Source organism: Salvelinus fontinalis, chromosome 3 (genome assembly GCF_029448725.1).
Source record: "Salvelinus fontinalis isolate EN_2023a chromosome 3, ASM2944872v1, whole genome shotgun sequence".
Lineage (NCBI taxonomy): Eukaryota > Metazoa > Chordata > Actinopteri > Salmoniformes > Salmonidae > Salvelinus > Salvelinus fontinalis.
Window position 1 is genome coordinate 75,752,961 of NC_074667.1, and position 16,567 is coordinate 75,769,527.

The following is a 16,567-nucleotide window of genomic DNA, read 5'->3' on the forward strand; positions in this document are numbered from 1 at the left end:
GACACTATAGGACTACTTCCCTAACTATGGATACCTTTGACCCCAATGTTGTTAAAGCTGTGACCCTTGAACCTGCCTCTCAGACATGGTAACATTCCCTCACCTTATGACTGGTTAACGGCCGCAGATGTGACCTTGTTACCGCCCTGCAACACACGCACGCACGCACGCACGCACACACACACACGCACGCACGCACACACACGCCCATTGACGTCTCCGAACTCCGTAATTGGTCTATTAAGTGGGACGGGGGCGGGAGTATTTGATCTGTGTGGCTAAGCGCCTGTCAATCGAATGCGATTACACCCTCCCCCTTGCGCTTCACACGTTCTTTACATTCAACCGGAGACAGACAACAACACAAACACACGTTGAGCAGGCTGCGGCGGTGTGCTTTCGGATGAGCGCCGAAAAACGGTTCGCACACAGTATGACAGGATGTAGCAGTGGCGAGCGAAAGAAGAACAACAGCTTGTGGTCGTGTGCGATGTGACAGAGAGCCGGAGGTGTAGCCTAGATAGGAGAGTGACCAGAGCAAGGACAGGGGCAGAAGCAGACCGTAGCGCGATTACCCACGGCAGGTTCTAATGACAGCACCACGGCTGGCGCTTCTAACCTGATTTACCGCTTTATGCATTTGCTCCAAAAGCTTTTTTCTTGATGCAACGCTGGATTCTTACGCACTAACCTAAGTCTGACTCAGGTCAGAGACTTCTGCACATAGGGAAACACGGAAAGAGGATAGAATGGTGAGCCAAAACGACTGCTCGGTGAAGGTCTCTTTAAGGTAAGCCCCTCAGCGATCCTGAAAGCCCACTCAAAGATTTCTGCCGACCTTTGCAGAACGCATTGTGTGTCTTGTCTGTCTCTCTGTGTCTCTGTTCCCGGTCTATTCATTAATTGATTCCCTAACATGTGCTCCCAATAAGTATTCACTGGTATTATTTAGTGCTCCATATGTGGACTATAGTAGACTAATAACGGCGTTATTATCAGTACAGTTAGAGAATGTGCCTTGCTTTCGCCACGTACGGCTGGCGTTCCATTTGCCTACACACAGCAGATAATGCAATGCATGAGCGTGCATGTCTTCGTATAGGTGTAGGGTTATGTAGACCAGTAATGCTATTATGCTGTTGGGCTTAATAATAATGGTTGATAATCATGATGAATGTGTCATTCTGAAAGGCCAGTTATCCAGGTGCGGGCGCGGTATCCATGGGGCGTTTCTGTCAGTCACAATAATATCACATTTTTTCCATGTGAGGTCTCATGCCATGCGTTGGTTGCATTATGGTGTAGTCCTTACATTGTTACAACATCATCGCTTTCCCTCAAAACCCGACGTTGCAGAAATGTGCTTCTGTCAAGTCGGAGAATTTACAAAGAGAGGAAGGTGATGCTCTTCCTCAATGTCCTTCACGTTTCTACCCCTGCCTTTGTTGAGAATACAACCTGAAGGCATGGGACTTGGGTGTGAGGAAATTAGGTTATTGATGAATATTGGACATGATTGCTGATTACATTTTTGCACCATAGGTGGGTATTATAAATCACAGTATAGGCTATCACCCACCTTTTGTTAGACCTTTATGATGTAGCTAAGTGGATGTAGAATACATAGCACACAGTACTATTGATGTGAGGAGGCGTGACTTCAGTACTTGGGCTATAGTACTGTATGTGAGTACTGTATTCTCATTCTCTGTCTGTGTATTGTTGCGCGCGCTAACCTGTGTATTGTTGTGCGCAGCCAGCCAGCTAGCTCAGCCCGGTGGTGTGTCGGTCCATTGTCTAACAGTCTCCGGGGGGGGGGGGGGGGGGGGGGGTCAGGGCAGGGAAAAAATGGTGCAGCCACCCTTTGAAGTCAACCATGATATTGATGGCCCCATTTCCCCAGGTGGTGCCCCATGTGTGGTTGGTGTTGGTAACAAGGCGTGTAGCCTGTAGTCGCTGTGCGTCCCAAATGGTACCCTATTCCCTATACAGAAGGGTAGGGCTCATAGGGCTCTGGTCAAAAGTAGTGCACTATGTAATGAATAAGGTACCATTTGGGATGTAGTCTGTCTGTCTGTTGCCAAAATGACATAAAGAGGAAGTAGCTTTAGTTTACATTTCCCTGAGTCTTTTCAAAACAGGGAAAATAAGTGGGTGTCGCTGGTTGTTCATATTGGGAAGTTGGTCCGCTGTAGAGTGGGGTCATAGGTCACAGGGTTAGGGTTAGTTGGCCCGCTGTAGAATGGGGTCATAGGTCACAGGGTTAGGGTTAGTTGGCCCGCTTTATGGTGAGGTCACAGGGTTAGGGTTAGTTGGCCCGCTTTGTGGTGAGGTCACAGGCTTACGTTTAGTTGGCCCGCTGTAGAGTGGGGTCATAGGTCACAGGGTTAGGGTTAGTTGGCCCGTTGTAGAGTGGGGTCATAGGTCACAGGGTTAGGGTTAGTTGGCCCACTTTATGGTGAGGTCACAGGCTTAGGGTTAGTTGCCCCGCTGTAGAGTGGGGTCATAGGTCACAGGGTTTTGTTAGTTGGCCCGCTGTAGAGTGGGGTCATAGGTCACAGGGCTAGGGTTAGTTGGTCCGCTTTAGGGTAGGGTCATAGGTCACAGGCCGCAGGTAGCCTAGTGGTTAGAGCATTAGGCCAGTAACCGAAAGCTGACAAGATAAAAATCTGTCTTTCTGCCCCTGAGAAACACAGTTAACCCACTGTTCCCCGGGCGCCGAAGATGAGGGGTTGGGTTAATGCAGAAGACACATTTCAGTTGAATGCATTCATTTAGTCAGTACAACTGACTAAATCCAATCAAAGTTTATTTGTCCCGTGCACCGAATATAACAGGTGTAGACCTTACAGTGAAATAAATGCTTACTTAGAGGCTCTAACCAATAGTGCAAAAAGGTGTTAGGTGAACAATCGGTAAGTAAAGAAATTAAACAACAGTAAAAAGACAGTGAAAAACAGTAGCGAGGCTATAAAAGTAGCGAGGCTACATACAGACACCGGTTAGTCAGGCTGATTGAGGTAGTATGTACATGTACATATGGTTAAAGTGACTATGCATATATGATGAACAGAGAGTAGCAGTAGTGTAAAAGAGGGGTTGGCGGGTGGTGGGTGGGACACAATGCAGATAGCCCGGTTAGCCAATGTGTGGGAGCACTGGTTGGTCGGCCCAATTGAGGGAGTATGTACATGAATGTATAGTTAAGGTGACTATGCATATGTGATAAACAGAGAGTAGCAGCAGCGTAAAAGAGGGGTTGGGGGGGGGGGGGGGGGGGGGGGGGCACACAATGCAAATAGTCCAGGTAGCCATTTGATTACCTGTTCAGGAGTCTTATGGCTTGGGGGTAAAAACTGTTGAGAAGCCTTTTTGTCCTAGACTTGGCACTCCGGTACCACTTACCATGCGGTAGTAGAGAGAACAGTCTATGACTGGTGTGGCTGGTGTCTTTGACAATTTTTAGGGCCTTCCTCTGACACCGCCTGGTGTAGAGGTCCTGGATGGCAGGCAGCTTAGCCCCAGTGATGTACTGGGCCGTACGTACTACCCTCTGTAGTGCCTTGCGGTCAGAGACCGAGCAGTTGCCATACCAGGCAGTGATGCAACCCGTCAGGATGCTCTCGATGTTGCAGCTGTAGAACCTTTTGAGGATCTCAGGACCCATGCCACATCTTTTTAGTTTCCTGAGGGGGAATAGGCTTTGTCGTGCCCTCTTCACGACTGTCTTGGTGTGTTTGGACCATTCTAGTTTGTTGATGATGTGGACACCAAGGAACTTGAAGCTCTCAACCTGCTCCACTGCAGCCCCGTTGATGTGAATGGAGGCGTGCTCGGTCCTCCTTTTCCTGTAGTCCACAATCATCTCCTTAGTCTTGGTTACGTTGAGGAAGAGGTTGTTGTCCTGGCACCACATGGCCAGGTCTCTGACCTCCTCCCTATAGGCTGTCTCGTCGTTGTCGGTGATCAGGCCTACCACTGTTGTGTCGTCTGCAAACTTAATGATGGTGTTGGAGCCGTGCCTGGCCATGCAGTCGTGGGTGAACAGGGAGTACAGGAGGGGACTGAGCACACACCCCTGGGGAGCTCCAGTGTTGAGGATCAGTGTGGCAGATGTGTTGTTACCTACCCTCACCACCTGGGGGCGGCCCGTCAGGAAGTCCAGGATCCAGTTGCAGAGGGAGGTGCTTAGCCCCAGGATCCTTAGCTTGGTGATGAGCTTTGAGGATACTATGGTGTTGAACGCTGAGCTGTAGTCAATGAATAGCTTTCTCACATGATTGTTCCGAACCTTGAAAGCGGCAGCTCTACCCTTTAGCTCAGTGCGAATGTTGCCTGTAATCCATGGCTTCTGGTTGGGATATGTACGTACAGTCACTGTGGGGACGACGTCCTCGATGCACTTATTGATACAGCCAGTGACTGATGTGGTGTACTCCTCAATGCCATCGGAAGAATCCCGGAACATGTTCCAGTCTGTGATAGAAAAACAGTCCTGTAGTTTAGCATCTGCTTCATCTGACCCCTTTTTTATAGACCAAGTCACTGGTGCTTCCTGCTTTAATTTTTGCTTGTAAGCAGGAATCAGGAGGATAGAGTTGTGGTCAGATTTACCAAATGGAGGGCGAGGGAGAGCTTTGTACGCGTCTCTGTGTGTGGAGTACAGGTGATCTAGAATGTTTTTCCCTCTGGTTGCACGTTTAACATGTTGATAGAGATTTGATACAACTGACTAGGTATCCCCCTTTCCCTTTACTAATGACTTGTTGAACTGGCCGAGGAAGGGAGGTAAAAGGTATCCCCCTTTCCCTTTACTAATGACTTGTTGAACTGGCCGAGGAAGGGAGGTAAAAGGTATCCCCCTTTCCCTTTACTAATGACTTGTTGAACTGGCCGGGGAAGGGAGGTAAAAGGTATCCCCCTTTCCCTTTACTAATGACTTGTTGAACTGGCCGGGGAAGGGAGGTAAAAAGTATCCCCCTTTCCCTTTACTAATGATTTGTTGAACTGGCCGAGGAAGGGAGGTAAAAGGTATCCCCCTTTCCCTTTACTAATGACTTGTTGAACTGGCCGAGGAAGGGAGGTAAAAGGTATCCCCCTTTCCCTTTACTAATGACTTGTTGAACTGGCTGGGGAAGGGAGGTTAAAGGTAACCCCCTTTCCCTTTACTAATGACTTGTTGAACTGGCCGAGGAAGGGAGGTAAAAGGTATCCCCCTTTCCCTTTACTAATGACTTGTTGAACTGGCCGAGGAAGGGAGGTAACAGGTATCCCCCTTTCCCTTTACTAATGACTTGTTGAACTGGCCGAGGAAGGGAGGTAAAAGGTATCCCCCTTTCCCTTTACTAATGACTTGTTGAACTGGCCGGGGAAGGGAGGTAAAAAGTATCCCCCTTTCCCTTTACTAATGACTTGTTGAACTGGCCGGGGAAGGGAGGTAAAAGGTATCCGTTTGTCGGTCACACCTCCCACCAAAGCCACAGGAAGTAGTTTGGGGTTGTGGGTGCTGTGAACATCTATATCGGTCCTCTAATACAACACTAGTAAAGGCCTATGCAATACTTTTGTGAAAACATTTATACTTTGTATATTTGAGTGTTTAACAGCATTTGTAATTTGAGTCTGATAATTATCTGTACAAAACAGTTAATCTGATTATACTTGGGGAATATAAAAATATGCAATTTATTTCTTTGTGAAATCTGAAATGGTCTATTCATTCCTTTTCCATTTTAGTAGACCCTCTAATCCAGAGCAATTTACAGTAGTGAGTGCATACGTTGTCATACTGGTCCCCCGTGGGAATCAAACCCACAACCCTGGTGTAGTGAGTGCATACGTTGTCATACTGGTCCCCCGTGGGAATCGAACCCACAACCCTGGTGTAGTGAGTGCATACGTTGTCATACTGGTCCCCCGTGGGAATCAAACCCACAACCCTGGTGTAGTGAGTGCATACGTTGTCATACTGGTCCCCCGTGGGAATCGAACCCACAACCCTGGTGTAGTGAGTGCATACGTTGCCATACTGGTCCCCCGTGGGAATCGAACCCACAACCCTGGTGTAGTGAGTGCATACTTTGTCATACTGGTCCCCCGTGGCAATCGAACCCACAACCCTGGTGTAGTGAGTGCATACGTTGCCATACTGGTCCCCCTTGGGAATCGAACCCACAACCCTGGTGTAGTGAGTGCATACGTTGTCATACTGTTCCCCCGTGGGAATCGAACCCACAACCCTGGTGTAGTGAGTGCATACGTTGCCATACTGGTCCCCCTTGGGAATCGAACCCACAACCCTGGTGTAGTGAGTGCATATGTTGTCATACTGGTCCTCCGTGGGAATCGAACCCACAACCCTTTTATTTATTTTATTTATTTATTTCACCTTTATTTAACCAGGTAGGCAAATTGAGAACACGTTCTCATTTACAATTGCGACCTGGCCAAGATAAAGCAAAGCAGTTCGACACATACAACAACACATAGTTACACATGGAGTAAAACAAACATACAGTCAATAATACAGTGAAAAATAAGTCTATATACAATATGAGCAAGTGAGGTGAGATAAGTTAGGTAAAGGCAAACAAAATATATATATAAATAAATCAAAATATAAAAAGGCCATGGTGGTGAAGTAAATACAATATAGCAAGTAAAAAAAAGAAAAAAAAGTAGAGATAGTAGAGATAGAAAAAAGTAGAGATAGAAATAATGGGGTGCAAAGGAGCAAAATAAATAAATAAATACAGTAGGTAAAGAGGTAGTTGTTTGGGCTAAATTATAGATGGGCTATGTACAGGTGCAGTAATCTATGAGCTGCTCTGACAGCCAACCCTAGTGTTGCAAGCACCCTGCTCTACCAACTGAGCCACATCATCACAAACCACTTGATGTCTCCATGTACTCAGTTACTGTATTGAACATTGTGTTATCGTCATGGTGATGGAAAGTGTACAGGTACAAACCTAGATGACCAGCCTCTGTACAATATAGTCATGTACATTAACATGACGTGGTTTGTAAGGATGGTACATTAATACTGCGCCAAAAAAAGGTGTTTTCCATGTTATTTGATCCAGAGAAATATTTAATTTGACATGGATGTTTTAGGTCTTTGTACATAACTTTGCACCTTGTGATGTAAATGTTGAAGGACAGGTTGTTTCTGGAAGCCATTAGAATGACGATCACAGAGAAAGGCTGTGACTCTTACAATCCCAACTATTTAATCCTGCAAGATTCTGTTCCTAATTATACAACTACATTGTTTGCCAGCGGAGATGCTGAATAATTAGTTTTGCCCGCGCTACAGGCGACAGGTGACCGCTAATACTAGTAAAGGCCCAGTGCACTACTTTTGTGTAAAAAATATATTTTGACATTTATTTTTGTATTTTTGTATTAATTATTTTTCAGGGGGTGCTGCATCACCCCTACTTCCCGCGGCTATGTTTCACACACACTTTTCACATCAACACACATGGTAGGAGTCTGACATGACCTGTCAACACAGCAGCAGGGGACCTACGGTGCTGTAGCTATATGTTCATCTGTCTCGGCTCAGCTCTTTAGGGCAAAGCTGCGTTATTCAGCACATAGACATGATTGGGTAACTATGGTAGTAACACTTACAGTATGTCGTTAGTACCAGTCTACCCTGCACCAGGTACAATACTATCAATCACATGTATTTATAAAGCCCTTCCTACATCAGCTGATGTCACAAAGTGCTGTACAGAAACCCAGCCTAAAACCCCAAACAACAAGCAATGCAGGTGTAGAAGCACTAATCCATGTTCATTCAGTAGAAACATGCGGTAAGCCCATAGAGTTCTGTAATAACCATAACACCACTGTTGTCATAAGTATCTAAATGACTGTGGTGATGCATGCTCTATTCTCTTCTTCTTCGTGTGATCGGATCGCTGTGTGTATTTACTCTGTTCCTAATGGGTGACACTGAAAGCAGCATTAGTAGTGACAGGAAGTGGGGACTGAAGCATATAAACAAAGACACGGATCAAGATGACTTCCTGTGGAACTCGATGGATGGTTTTCCTAACGACAGGGAGACTAATCCTGGAAACACCAGTACCACTGATAACAGAGAATGAATGGATGGCGTGTAATTGCTCCCACATTTCTTGTCAGAATGATGTTCTGCAGTTAAGGGACTGGGAGTGTGTCAAGACCACAGCCTGGGTTTGATAGGTGTGTTGACAAAGGGAGGCGATGACAGCCAAACAAAGTCAAGTAACTCACCACCCTGACCTACAGATCAGACCTGACCCCTCTCCACCCTGACCTATAGATCAGAACTGACCCCCTCTCCACCCTGACCTATAGATCAGAACTGACCCCCTCCTCCTCCCTGACCTATAGACCAGAACTGACCTGACCCCCTCTCCACCCTGACCTATAGATCAGAACTGACCCCCCCCCTCCTCCTCCCTGACCTATAGACCAGAACTGACCTGACCCCCTCTCCTCCCTGACCTATAGACCAGAACTGACCTGACCCCCTCTCCTCCCTGACCTATAGATCAGAACTGACCTGACCCCCTCTCCTCCCTGACCTATAGATCGGAACTGACCCCCCCCCTCCTCTTCCCTGACCTATAGACCAGAACTGACCTGACAACCCTCTCCTCCCTGACCTATAGATCAGAACTGACCTGACCCCCTCTCCTCCCTGACCTATAGATCAGAACTGACCCCTCCCCCTGACCTATAGATCAGAACTGACCTGACCCCCTCTCCTCCCTGACCTATAGATCAGAACTGACCCCTCCCCCTGACCTATAGATCAGAACTGACCTGACCCCCTCTCCTCCCTGACCTATAGATCAGAACTGACCCCCCCCCCCCCCCCCCCCTCCTCCTCCTCCCTGGATCAGACCTGACCCCTTCTCCTCTCTTTTCTATAGATCAGACCTGACCCCCTCTCTCCTCTCTGATCTATAGATCGGCCCTGACCCCCTCTCCTCCCTCTCCTCTCTGGTCTATAGATTAGACCTGACCCCCCCCCCCCCCAAACAACCAATAGACACCATTCAGAAAACATTTAGACATCCAATAGCCAACCTACAAATAGTGTGTGAAGCAATGTCCAGGAACAAGGACCCAGAATCTCCTCTGGTTTTCCTTCCTGTGCGGTCCATGGCATCTTGAGGGATGGTGTTGTCCTGAGGTTAACAGAGGTCTGTCTCTGAGGGCTTGGTTTAAGACTCTAAGGCTTGAGGTTGACAGATGTACAGTTGAAGTAGGAAGTTTACATACACCTTAGCCAAATACATTTAAACTCAGTTTTTCACAATTCCTGACATTTAATCCTAGTAAAAATTCCCTGTTTTAGATCGGTTAGGATCACCACTTTATTTTAAGAATGTGAAATGTCAGAATAATAGTAGAGAGAATTATTTATTTCAGCTTTTATTTCTTTCATCACATTCCCAGTGGGTCAGAAGTTTACATACATTCAATTAGTATTTGGTAGCATTGCCTTTAAATTGTTTAACTTGGGTCAAACCTTTCGGGTAGCCTTCCACAAGCTTCCCACAATAAGTTGGGTGAATTTTGGCCCATTCCTCCTGACAGGGCTGGTGTAACTCAGAGTCACGTTTATAGGCCTCATTGCTCGCACATGCTTTTTCAGTTCTGCCTACACATTTTGGGATGGTGTTCTTCGGTTTGCAAGCCTCCCCCTTTTCCTCCAAACATAACGATGGTCATTATGGCCAAGCAGTTCTATTTTTGTTTCATCAGACCAGAGGACATTTCTCCAAAAAGTATGATCTTTGTCCCCATGTGCAGTTGCAAACCGTAGTCTGGCTTTTTTATGGCAGTTTAGGAGCAGTGGCTGCTTCCTTGCTGAGTGGCCTTTCAGGTTATGTCGATATAGGACTCGTTTTACTGTGGATATAGATACTTTTGTACCGGTTTCCTCCAGCATCTTCACAAGGTCCTTTGCTGTTGTTCTGGGATTGATTTGCAATTTTCACACCAAAGTACGTTCATCTCTAGGAGACAGAACGCGTCTCCTTTCTGAGCGGTATGACGGCTGCGTGGTCCCATGGTGTTTATACCTGCGTACTATTGTCTGTACAGATGAACGTGGTACCTTCAGGCGTTTGGAAATTGCTCCCAAGGATGAACCAGACTTGTGGAGGTCTACAATTCTTTTTACTGAGGTCTTGGCTGATTTCTTTTGATTTTCCCATGATGTCAAGCAAAGAGGCACTGAGTTTGAAGGTAGGCCTTGAAATACATCCACAGGTACACCTCCAATTGACTCAAATTATGTCAATTACCCTATCAGAAGCTTCTAAAGCCACAACATCAGGTTCTGGAATTTTCCAAGCTGTTTAAAGGCACAGTCAACTTACTGTATGTACATTTCTGACCCACTGGAATTGTGATACAGTGAATTATAAGTGAAATAATATGTCTGTAAACAATTGTTGGAAAAATGACTTGTGTCATGCACAAAGTAGATGTCCTAACCAACTTGCCAAAACTATAGTTTGTTAACAAGACATTTGTGGAGTGGTTGAACAAGTTTTAATGACTCCAACCTAAGTGTATGTAAACTTCTGACTTCAACTGTATGTCTCTGAGGCCTGATGTTGACAGATGTACAGTACCAGTCAAAAGTTTGGACACACCTACTCATTCCAGGGTTTTTCTTAATTTTTTATCTATTTTCTACATTGTAGAATAATAGTGAAGACATCAGAACTATGAAATAACACAGGAATGGAATGGAATCATGTAGTAACCAAACAAGTGTTAAACAAATCAAAATATATTTTATATTTGAGATTCTTCAAAATAGCCACCCTTTGCCTTGATGACAGCTTTACACACTCTTCGCATTCTTTCAACCAGCTTCATGAGGAATGCTTTTCCAACAGTCTTGAAGGAGTTCCCCAACCTCTCCCCTCTCCTCTCTCCCCCTCATCTCCCCACCCTCTCCCCTCTCCCCTCTCCTATCCCCTCTCCCCCTCCTCTCCACTCTCCCCCTCTATTCTCCCCTTTCCTCTCCCCCCTCTCCTCTCCCCTCTCCCCCTCCTCTCCCCACCATCTCCCCCTCCTCTCCACTCTCCTCTCCCCTCTCCACCATCTCCCCCTCTCTCCCCTCTCCTATCCCCTCTCCACCATCTCCCCCTCTCTCCCCTCTCCTATCCCCTCTCCTCTCTCCTCCCCACCATCTCCCCCTCCTCTCCCCTCCCCCTCTCTCCCCTGGGGAGCTGAGATAACCCAGGTCTCATGAGGAACTTTCCCACCTGGACAAAAGGAACACCTATGTGAGATTGCTATTCATTGACTACAGCTCAGCGTTCAACATCATAGTGCCCTCAAAACTCATCACTAAGCTAAGGACCCCGGGACTTAACACCTCCCTCTGCAACTGGATCCTGGACTTCCTGACGGGCCGTCCCCAGGTGGTAAGGGTAGGTAAGAACACATCCGCCACGCTGATCCTCAACATGGGGGACCGTCAGGGCTGTGTGCTCAGTCCCCTCCTGTACTCCCTGTTCACTCATGATTGCATGGCCAGGCATGACTCCAACAACAATCTTAAGTTTGCCGATGTCACAACAGTGGTAGGCCTGATCACCGACAACGATGAGACAGCCTATAGGGAGGAGGTCAGAGACCTGGCCGTTTGGTGCCAGGATAACAAACTCTCCCTCAACTTGATCAAAACAAAGGAGATGATTGTGGACTACAGGAAAAGGAGGACCGAGCACGCCCCCATTCTCATTTAAGATGCTGTAGTGGAGCAGGTTGAGAGATTCAAGTTCCTTGGTGTCCACATCACCAACAAACTAGAATGGTTCAAACACACCAAGACAGTTGTGAAGAGACCAAGACAGTTGTGAAGAGACCAAGACAGTTGTGAAGAGACCAAGACAGTTGTGACGAGACCAAGACAGTTGTGACGAGACCAAGACAGTTGTGACGAGACCAAGACAGTTGTGAAGAGACCAAGACAGTTGTGAAGAGGGCACGACAAAACCTATTCCTCCTCAGGAGACTGAAAAAATTTGGCATGGTTTGTCAGATCCTCAAAAAGTTATACAGCTGCACCATTGAGAGCCTCCTGACTTGTTGCATCACTGCCTGGTATGGCAACTGCTCGGTCTCCGACCACAAGGCACTACAGAGGGTAGTCAGAGGCGGTGTCAGATGAAGGCCATAAAAATTGTCAAAGACTCCAGCCACCCTAGTCATAGACTGTTCTCTCTGCTACCGCACGGCAAGCGGTACCGGAGGGCCAAGTCTAGGTCCAAAAGGCTTCTTAACAGCTTCTACCCCCAAGCCATAAGACTCCTGAACAGCTCATCAAAGGGATACCCAGACTATTTACACCCCCCCCCCCCCCCCCCCCCCCGTCTCTCTGTTACGCTGCTGCTACTCTATGTTTATTATCTATGCAAAGTCACTCTACCTACATGTACATATTACCTCAATTACCTCGACTAACCGGTGCCCCCCCCGCACATTGACACATTGACTGTACCGGTATCCCCTGTATATAACCTCTCTACTGTTATTTTACTGCTGCTCTTTAATTATTTGTTACTTTAATTTTTTATTTTGTTACTTAACAATTTTTTTACTTAACACTTATTTTTCTTAAAACTGCATTGTTGGTTAATTAAGGGCTTGTAAGTAAGCATTTCACTGTGAGGTCTACACCTGTTGTATTCAGCACGTGTGACGAATAAAATGGGATTTGATTTGATGTTCTGTTCCTCTTGTTGTGATGAGGCTGTAAATAGGTCCCGTGTCCCGTGGTCCCGTGTGGCTCAGTTGGTAGAGCATGGCGCTTGCAACGCCAGGGTTGTGGGTTCATTCCCCACGGGGGGACCAGGATGAATATGTATGAACTTTCCAATTTGTAAGTCGCTCTGGATAAGAGCGTCTGCTAAATGACTTAAATGTAAATGTAGGTGGTAATTAATAGTTTATTATGAAGAATCTGTGATTATGAACAGGAAGGGAAATAGGATCACTGTTGTTGTCATAGAAACATTTTACCAAACTGGTCTGCCATGCCTTACATTTTGGCTCCATTCTGTGTGATGCAACTTGTGTTGTGTGAAATTATTTTATGTTCCAATCCTTTTTCTGATACAAACCTTTTTCTGATACAAACCTTTTTCTGCTACAAACCTTTTTCTGCTACAATCCTTTTTCTGCTACAATCCTTTTTCTGCTACAAACCTTTTTCTGCTACAATCCTTTTTCTGCTACAATCCTTTTTCTGCTACAATCCTTTTTCTGCTACAAACCTTTTTCTGCTACAAACCTTTTTCTGCTACAAACCTTTTTCTGCTACAAACCTTTTTCTGCTACAAACCTTTTTCTGCTTCAAACCTTTTTCTGCTACAATCCTTTTTCTGCTACAAACCTTTTTCTGCTTCAAACCTTTTTCTGCTACAAACCTTTTTCTGCTACAAACCTTTTTCTGCTACAATCCTTTTTCTGCTACAATCCTTTTTCTTCGTCAAACCTTTTTCTGCTACAATCCTTTTTCTGCTCCAAACCTTTTTCTGCTCCAAACCTTTTTCTGCGTCAAACCTTTTTCTGCGTCAAACCTTTTTCTGCTCCAAACCTTTTTCTGCGTCAAACTTTTTTCTGCGTCAAACCTTTTTCTGCTACAAACCTTTTTCTGCTACAAACCTTTTTCTGCTACAAACCTTTTTCTGCTACAAACCTTTTTCTGCTACAAACCTTTTTCTGCTACAAACCTTTTATTTTCACAACAATGGCAATTTTCCCTTGACACAACAGTGAGTTGCCTACAATGACACAAACTGGGATCATCAGCTAGATTCAGCCGTGGGACGGTTTCTTCTTTAGTGGATGGTCAGGGGGTCAGAACCTAGTTCCAGATCATTTGTAGACTGCAAATCGACTGCAAGAAGCCCAACAGATATAATATTTGACTAAAACATAGTCATTTCAAACCTTGCTTCTATTTGTATATGATCACCTTTCTCTCTCTATTTTGTGTTGGAATTTTTTGTAACAGACTTCCTGAATTAAAATCCCTTGTAGATATTTTGATGGTGTTTTTACAGCCTTTTATTTATTTGGATATTTTTTTTACATTTACCTTGGCAAGTCAGTTAAGAACAAATTCTTATTTACAATGACGGCCTAGGAACAGTGGGTTAACTGCCTGGTTCAGGGGCAGAACGACATATTTTTACCTTATCAGCTCGGGGATTCGATCTACCAATATTTCGGTTACTGACCCAACGCTCTAACCACTAGGCTACCTGCCACCCCAACAATACAATTTATGTCCACCAATACAATAAAAATAGTTTTTTACTGATAAACCAGCATTTTAAATAGGAATTTAAAAGTATTTGTTTTGGTTTGTGGATGTATGTCCTGTGTAGGCTGTGTGTGTGTCTGTTTCCTGTTGAGACTGCGTGAACCGTTCACTGGGTCCACAGCCTCTCTAGGGGGGCTGCTTTACAGGCCTCACTCTGGTGGGAACTAGCCGCTGGTCATAATGTCTGTCTGGGTGTGTGTATGTGGGGGAAGAGTAGTGTGTGTGTCCATAGTGTGTGTGTTAGCGTGAGTCTGTGTTAGTAATGGCGGTTAATGGGAGACTGGGCCCCTGCCCTCATGGTCCGCTCTGTAAGGCCAATAACTAATAGTTAGCTCCTGTTAAGAGCTGCTCCAGGACAGATACTTCCTGTAGTCTCCTGTATAACATGCATCCCTCCCTCCTACCCAGTAAGCTGGGTTGAATGAGCAATCTAACATGACTGGATAAGTTAAAGCAAGTGTTCAGCGACAAAGCTTTCCAGGAAAGGAAGCAGGGAAGGATACAATACAATGCTGTTACTAGTGTAGTTAATTACAGTTTTACAAGAGCTGCTGAAAGTTTCACCACGTATTCCTGACGGCACCAGATCTAGCAACACTATCTTCACGTATTCCCGACAGGGCATCAGATCTAGCAACACTATCTTCACGTATTCCCGACAGGGCACCAGATCTAGCAACACTATCTTCACGTATTCCCAACAGGGCACCAGATCTAGCAACACTATCTTCACGTATTCCCGACAGGGCACCAGATCTAGCAACACTATCTTCACGTATTCCCGACAGGGCACCAGATCTAGCAACACTATCTTCACGTATTCCCGCCAGGGCACCAGATCTAGCAACACTATCTTCACGTATTCCCGACAGGGCTCCAGATCTACTTCAACAGTAAAGAATAGTAAAGTGCAGAATAGTAAAGTGCAGAATAGTAAAGTGCAGAATAGTAAAGTATGGTAAAGAATAGTAAAGTATGGTAAAGAATAGTAAAGTATGGTACAGAACAGTAAAGTATGGTACAGAACAGTAAAGTATGGTACAGAACAGTAAAGTTAGGTACAGAACAGTAAAGTATGGTACAGAACAGTAAAGTATGGTACAGAACAGTAAAGTATGGTACAGAACAGTAAAGTATGGTACAGAACAGTAAAGTATAGTAAAGCTCAATACAGACTCAGTGTTAGTACTGTACTCATTTCGTTTAACGCAAATCTAAAATCTTGCATAATTTGGTTAGATGTTTCCGTAGTCTGTCCACGATAGGTTCATCCTGTACTTACTGTACACTACAGGCCCTGTACCAATTGGCTCATATTAATACCAGGTGTATAACTCATTAACCCTCCACTACTTTAAGTCAACACTGATCACTTACCACTGATCTGGCTAGAATGGATATTTGTGGAATCTTGTTTTTATCTATCACAGCTCTATTAGATTTAATATTAAATCAGGGTTAGTGCTATCCGGAATCTTTGGGACGTCCCTACCCTAAACCCTAACCCTTAACCTTAACCCCTACCCTAAATTCCCTAGGCCCTAATTTCACATGACTGGGCAGGGGTGCAGCCATCGGATGGGCCTTGGAGGGCATAGGCTCACACACTAGGGAATCAGGCCAAGATAATCAGAATACGGTTTTCCCCACAAAAAGGCTTTATTACAGACATAAATACTCCTCAATTTCATCAACTGTCCGGCTGGCTGGTCTCAGATGATCCCGCAGATGAAGAAGCCGGATGTGGAAGTCCTGGGTTGGCGTGGTTACATGTGGTCTGTGGTTGTGAGACCGGCTGGATGCACTGCCAAATTCTCTAAAAAGGGCGTTGGAGGTGGCTTATGGTAGAGAAATGAACATAACATTCTCTGGCAACAGCTCTGGTGGACATTCCTGCAGTCAGCATGACAATTGCATGCTCCCTCAAAACTTGAGAAACCCGTGGCACTGTGTTGGGTGACAAAACTGCACATTTTAGTGGTCTTTTATTGTCCCCCAGCACAAGGTGCACCTGTGTAATGATCATGCTGTTTAATCAGTTTATTGATATGCCATACCTGTCAGGTGGAAGGATTATCATGGTAAAGGAGAAATTCTCACTAACAGGCATCTTTTATTTCAGCTCATGAAACATGGGACCAACACTTTACGTTTTTGTTCAGGATAATTGCATACTCTGGTTTAGTATACACTGTCACAGTAGTC

At 45.5% G+C, this 16,567-nt stretch overlaps 1 protein-coding gene across 6 annotated transcripts in view; it reads left to right on the forward strand.

Annotated features, from left to right (window-relative positions):
• The first annotated feature begins 330 nt into the window (after positions 1-330).
• LOC129851476 (kinesin-like protein KIF21B) overlaps positions 331-16,567 on the forward strand; it is a 125,656-nt gene continuing 109,419 nt past the window's right edge. For all 6 annotated transcript variants that reach the window (XM_055918046.1, XM_055918049.1, XM_055918047.1 and 3 more), the window contains exon 1: positions 331-790. In XM_055918046.1, coding sequence (XP_055774021.1) covers positions 750-790 — 41 coding nt within the window. In that variant the 5' untranslated portion in view covers positions 331-749. The remainder of the gene's footprint in view (positions 791-16,567) is intronic.